This window comes from Tenrec ecaudatus, chromosome 17, assembly GCF_050624435.1.
Source record: "Tenrec ecaudatus isolate mTenEca1 chromosome 17, mTenEca1.hap1, whole genome shotgun sequence".
Classification (NCBI taxonomy): domain Eukaryota; kingdom Metazoa; phylum Chordata; class Mammalia; order Afrosoricida; family Tenrecidae; genus Tenrec; species Tenrec ecaudatus.
This window is the reverse complement of record NC_134546.1, coordinates 11,129,741-11,135,740: the sequence shown is the minus strand read 5'-3', so window position 1 is coordinate 11,135,740 and position 6,000 is coordinate 11,129,741. Positions and strand designations below refer to the sequence as shown.

The 6,000-nt window shown below is 48.0% G+C and overlaps 1 protein-coding gene across 2 annotated transcripts in view; it reads left to right on the top strand.

The window, feature by feature from the left end:
• Positions 1-2,141: 2,141 nt before the first annotated feature.
• Positions 2,142-6,000, top strand: part of SERTAD2 (SERTA domain containing 2) — a 137,711-nt gene continuing 133,852 nt past the window's right edge. Inside the window, exon 1 of one of the 2 annotated variants that reach the window (XM_075536093.1) lies at positions 2,142-2,653. Coding sequence is in view for 1 of the 2 variants with exons in the window: in XM_075536090.1 (XP_075392205.1) it covers positions 2,946-2,950 (5 nt within the window). In the remaining variant the exon portion in view is untranslated. Of the gene's footprint in view, positions 2,654-2,804; positions 2,951-6,000 lie in introns of those variants that run through there. The other variant, XM_075536090.1, reaches the window with a different exon arrangement.

The window sequence follows — 6,000 nt, the reverse complement described above, 5'->3', positions numbered from 1 at the left end:
TCTAGCCTGTTTACATTGTCACAAAGTGTTCTTGCAAAGCAGACACTGTCTACCTCCTGTGGATCACCGTGTCCCAGGACGGGGATACTGGCCTCTCTGCACTGAAGAACAGTGTCAGCAGCAGGCACACATGCACAGCCTCCTGAAGTTTGCAGCCCAGTACATTTCCAGAAGTGGACTCAGCACCCCACACTGAAATTGAGGGAAGATGTGTCAAGACGGAGTGTTAAAATGAAAGCACTTATTCTGAAAAGCTAACAACTAGTATTATTAAATGAAATCTTTTGAATTTATTCAACATCTCACCTTTGAATTTCAGACCTCTGGTCCATTTAAATCCCATAATTAGTAAAAAACAAAAACAGCAACAATTGTTATTTTCAAGATCCCACGTCAGTCTTAACTATGTCCCTTGTTTGTATGTGAAAATGGACGTTTGAAATTCTAAGTGGACTTAAATACATATATGTATATCTATCTATAATGTATATCTACCTATGTAGATATATCCACTTTGGACCTGAATTTCCGTGGCTTAATAACAAAGGATTCTCAGAAGTTTCAGAAAGTCATCTATTGAGAAAGGTTTTTTTCTTCTTTCTGCCATTGTATTTGCTCTTGAGAAGAGCCCAGATGCGGAGGTGGCTAACTGCAAAGTCAGCAGTTTGAGCCCAGCAGCTCCTCTACAGGAGAGAAGTGAGGCCGTCTGCTTCTCATAAAGGGCTACAGTCTCAGAAACCCGCAAGGGCATTTCTACTCTGGGTCGCTAAGAGTCAGCATTGGAGCGATGGCAGTGAGTGAGTGATTTGCTTTTGTGGGCATCTCTTATCCGAGTTTATTGGTGATTGCAGGTACCTCCACGTGCAAGTGCATGGAAAGGGTTAAGGTCTGTAAAATGTTTACTGGACAGTAGCGAAGAAATTGAGAAAAGCCACGGCTCCTGGGAATCAGCGTTGAGCATGGGCGCTCCGGAGCGAGTATCGCAGTCGGGGTACGGGGTGATGAGGGTGGGTAGAAAAGTGGGAGAAAGAGGTGAGCAGGCGGGGTGGAGGAGGGGAGAGTATATTCCCATGTATTGTAAAACAGAGCCCACACGGCTTCACTCATGCCAGAAACCGTATGTATTCAAGTGCTGTTTCAACCTCTACCCTCTACCCTGACTTCCCCAAAACAGGCAAGCGGGGTGTGTGTGTGCAAACGCCACTGCCGATTCTTCCATCTCCGGCTTCAGCCTCCTCAGATCTCAGAGGGGACCCCAAAGACCAACCCAAGGCGACTTCGCACAGGGCTGTCGCCAAGAGCGGGCACTGCAAGGGGCACGTGGGGCAAAGTTCCGACCTCCTCCACTCCCGACCAGGGGGCCTCCGGGGGGGGGAGCGTTTGGGCGCGGGGGCTCCCCGGCAGGGCTGAGTTAGGAGCCGGCCTCCGCCGCCGCCTCCTCCCGCCGGCGCGGAGCCGCCAGCTCAGCCCGTCCCCGGCGCGGTCACGCCGCCAGCAGCGCGCCCCCACCCCCTCCCGCGCGCGGCCCCAGCCCTCACACTGTTATTTGCGTGACTGACCCGAACGGGCGGGAGGGAGGACCCGGCAGTGGGCCCGCCCACTCGTTCCCCTCGGGCTCCTTGCCGCATCCTTGTCCTCCTCATTGGTCACCCACTTGCGTTCATCACCCACCACGCGGCGCTCGGATTGGCCGCAGGCGCATTTCGGGAGCAAGAAGGGGCCGAGTGACTCCGCCGGTCTCCGGCGCCTCTTCTTTTCCTTCACCCCGCCTTCCCCTTCAACGTCCACCCACCTCGCTCCACCCCGCACTCCACTCCCCCCGCCCCGTTCGCGGCAGTGTCCTTAGAAGACTCATTGGGTAAGGGGCGATGCCGGCCGCCCAGCGAGCCGCGCGGCCATTGGCCGACGTCCTCGCCCATCGGAGAGGCGGGCCTTGCTATTGGATGGCTCCGCCCCGCTCCCGGCCCCAACGCCCCGCCCTCCCCTCCCCTCCCCTCGGGCTCGTCCTCCGCCCCCTTGGCCCCGCCCGGCCCCGCCGCAGCTCCGTCCCGCTGGGCGGGGCCTGCCGTCGGACTCCGTAAAGTCTGTGAGTCACGGCACGACCCGTCAATCCAATTAAATGTCCTGAGCGAGCCGAGCAGGCGGTGCTGCCGCCCGCCGCCGCCTGCCCCGCCGCGACCGCCCCTGCTCGCAGCGCCCTCCCGATCCATGGCTGGCTGTCTGTACTTGTTACGGTGTACCATCCTCCTCCTCAGGAGCGGCTGCAACTTCCCCTCAGCCAGCCTCCTCCTCAGCTCGGGGACTGCCCCGGCATGGGATAGACCCAGGGCCACTGCTCGCCCGCGCCCTCCCCAGTAAAGTGCGTCCCGGGCTCCCGGCGCGGCCGAGATTCGTTGTCAGTCCGGCGGTTTCCCTCCCTCAGGGCAGGGGTCTCGGGGCCCGGCGGGTGCGTGTTAAGGAAGGGTGCCCCCGCTCCCCCGGGCTCGGCTCCCGCCGTGCCTCCGTTTCCCCGCGGCTCCGGCTCGCGCGCCCGGCGAACTCACCGGCCGGCACGCGAGTGACGCACCGACCCCCCCCGCCCTCAGCCAGACGTCCCTCCCGCCGCCGCCGAGCCGCCTCGGCGCTGGAGCGGCTGCCGACTTCTCCCCGGAGGGTGAGTGCTGCGGCGCCCGGGCCGCGCCGGGCGGGGCTGGGGCCGGCTCGCCGGGGGCCCGGCCGGGTCGGGGCCGGAGCTCGGGGTCCCGCCGCTGGGACCCGGCGACGCACCCCGCTCCCAGTCCCCCCGCCCCTCGGCGCCCTACTCGCCAGCCTGGCTGTATTTCTAGGGATCGCCGGATTCCCCCCTCGGTCGTCACAATGCTTATCAAATAAAGTGGTGATGGCATGCGTTCTGTCTTTCGGATGCTCGCTGAGCTGGGAGCATGGGCGCTGTGATCGGATAGACTATGAGGTAAACAAAGATTTTCTTTAAGAAAGTGAAAATCGGCGAATAGGTACATTGCCCTTTCAATCAAAGTTTTAAACTTTTATTCAATAAAGGCCAAGCTAAAGGTATTTTTCACCCGAATGTCTTGTGCTGGCTCAGGGGAGGACCAATTCCCTACTGGCATCTCTTAGGATTTTTCTTGTAGGTAGTTGTATTAGGTTTTTTAAGATCATGAATTCGGTATCAAAATAAAGATTGTGAAGTCTTTGAACCTGTTGGGAAGGAAAGGACGGTGTACGATGTAAATCTAGGCTGACACTTGGGTCTACAGCTCTCCTCCCGTACCAAGGCATCCCATAACACAGGATTTTTCATTTTTCAGTCTCTGGATAGAGTGTTTAAAGGATGTCAGACAAGTGTATGCTTTTTTCCCTCCCTCTTTTGGGGTCCTTTGTATACGTGATCGCCCTTTAAACACTATCAGTTGCAGAATTTTGATAACCTTTTAAAATTTGACTCTTCATTGTCGGTACCTTAAAAGCACATAAAGCTTGTGCATATATCCTTTATGAGAATCTTGCCTTATGCATCTTTAATATTTAACTTGAAATGGATGTAGAACATATGAGAGTTACTCTGTATCTGCTTCTGAGGTTGCCTTTGAGAATGCAGCCTGTTTTAAATGGTTGTTGCCCTTTTGAATCAAGTTCCAGGCTAGTTGTCCACAAGCTTCAAATTAGGCCAAAGCAAACATGTTTTGAAATATTAAAGTACAGGAAAGGCCTCTTAGTAGTTCATTCCCTCCTTCCCTTTCAGACTAACCAGAATAAGCTGTTACTAAATTTAATTTTAAAGAATAGAGTGTTCCTGTACTGAAATTTGCCAAGTAGCTACAGGAAGACTTCTTTTTTTTTGGTAAAGAGTAGAAATCTCTTTATGATTCACCCAAAGTAGTAAAATTGAAAGGTGACACACATGTAAAGGCGATCTTAAGGAAATGCTTGTTATAAGCCCCAGAACCTTATCAAGTGGTTCAGGGAGGCTTAGACAAAACCTTTTTGAGTTGTTTAGTGAACTTTATCATGTGACCTTTTTTTTTTCATGCGTGTAAGACTGATTCATCGAGGGGCATCAGAACACTGGGAGCCAGGCTGCCTGTGTTTGAAACTTGCCACCACTCCTCCCTGGCTTGTGTGGCAGGCCGAACCAGGTTTGTGGCAGCTTTTCTTGTATAAGTAGAAGTGTGATTTCTCCACCGGTCACTATGAAGATTCGTTAAAGAGTCCATACCCCAGGGAGCTCCTGTTAGCTGCCCTATTATCCCCCTGCTCAGAGGGACTGTCTACTGGTGCCGAGTGGGGAGGGGTCCTGCAATGAGGGCTCTGGGTTTAAGTCCCACAGTCACTTCCTGACTTCTCTGTCACTTTGGTCAAGCTCCTTAACTTCTCTAAGTCGCAGCTTTTTCATCTGTAAAATGGGATAATAGTAGCTTCGTTAGGGATATATGTGGAGATCTTGAATCGTGTGTTGTACATCTTTTTAAGTTTAATTAATTTGCCACGATGCACCTTGAAGGTTCTGCAACATGAGTGGCTATTTTTCTTAGCATATTTAGAGGGAGTTTTTTTTTTTTAAGATAAAGAATTACTGTTTTCAACAAAACAAGCAGATTGTAAAATAAACATGTGATGTTCAGTGGGGTTTATACTTTGAAACTAGAGTTTGAATGAGCCTCTAAAATTTTTAGCTAACAAATGTGGGTGAAGGGAGACATGAACAGGGTAAGACATGAAATAACAGCAATACTATATAATTGATCAAGGATTCACGAGGGTAGGAGGATGGGAGAAGGAGGGTGAAAAAAGAGGATCTAATAACAAGGGTTCAAGTAGAAAGAAAGTGTATTGGAAATGCTGATGGCAACATATGTACAAGTGTGCTTAGTACAATTGAATGATGGATTGTTATAAGATTTGCAAGAGCTCACCAATAAAATGATAATTTTTTTAGCTATTGCATAATTTGGCTTAGGAAGGTCCTTCAGGTAAATTTGGACTATAACATAATGCACATATTTCTGATATAATTGTGATACCTGTCATTACCAAATTATAATATCTACCCTACTACACAGAAAGTTCTTTGGGGATAGGAATAGTCTTTCAGTGATAGTCAGTCTCTAGTTTCTAGCAGAATGCATGGCCCAAAAAGATGCGCAATAAATGCCTGCGAAATGAATTAAACAACGTGCTTCTCAATTTATTTATATATAGTTATATAACTAATATAGGTGATACCATGGAGAATATTGTTATTTGTTTTGCTAAATTGGAACATTTTCTCAATGATTAGTTTTATAAACAGGAAAAATCTTCCCCCCATTTTTCTTGTTTACAAAATTAATCATTAAGAAAATGAACATTAAAAAAAAGAAAATGAACATTCAATTCAACAATATGAACAATTTTCATTTTGAAGATTAAATAAAAACTAATCTGAAAAATGCAAATCTATTATCCTTTTGTACTTGGCATGCCATCTAATATTGTAAGACGTTCATTTCTGATTCCTAAAGTTTCTGTCACTGAGTTGGATGTTCTTAGGATAAATTGGAATTAAACAAATTAGATTTTGAATGTTCTTCCAAATGATTATATGAGGTTGTTATCTCTGTTAGAATTAATAATGAAAAAAATCCATCCACCTCATGCTATGAAAATAAAACATTATGCTCTTCAAGATATAAGCTTTCTCTTTCCATTCAAGAGTAGAATTCTTTCTCTTGAGCGACTTTAATAAGTAATTAACTATTGAAATAGCTGTGATAAATAGTGTAATAGGAATCATAAAGAGGGGAGATGTAATTAGTAAATAAAACCCTTATATTTAAAATTTCACCACACATTTAATAGGGTTGACACACTAGGGGAAATATATATATTTAATAAGCAAAGTTGATGATGCCTACTTCCTTCATTTGTAGATTCATTCTGTCTCATTTATCAATAAAATCCAGCATAGTTACTGTGCCCTATGAAGTAAAATGCAAGGAATACCTTTCATGAAAGGCATTC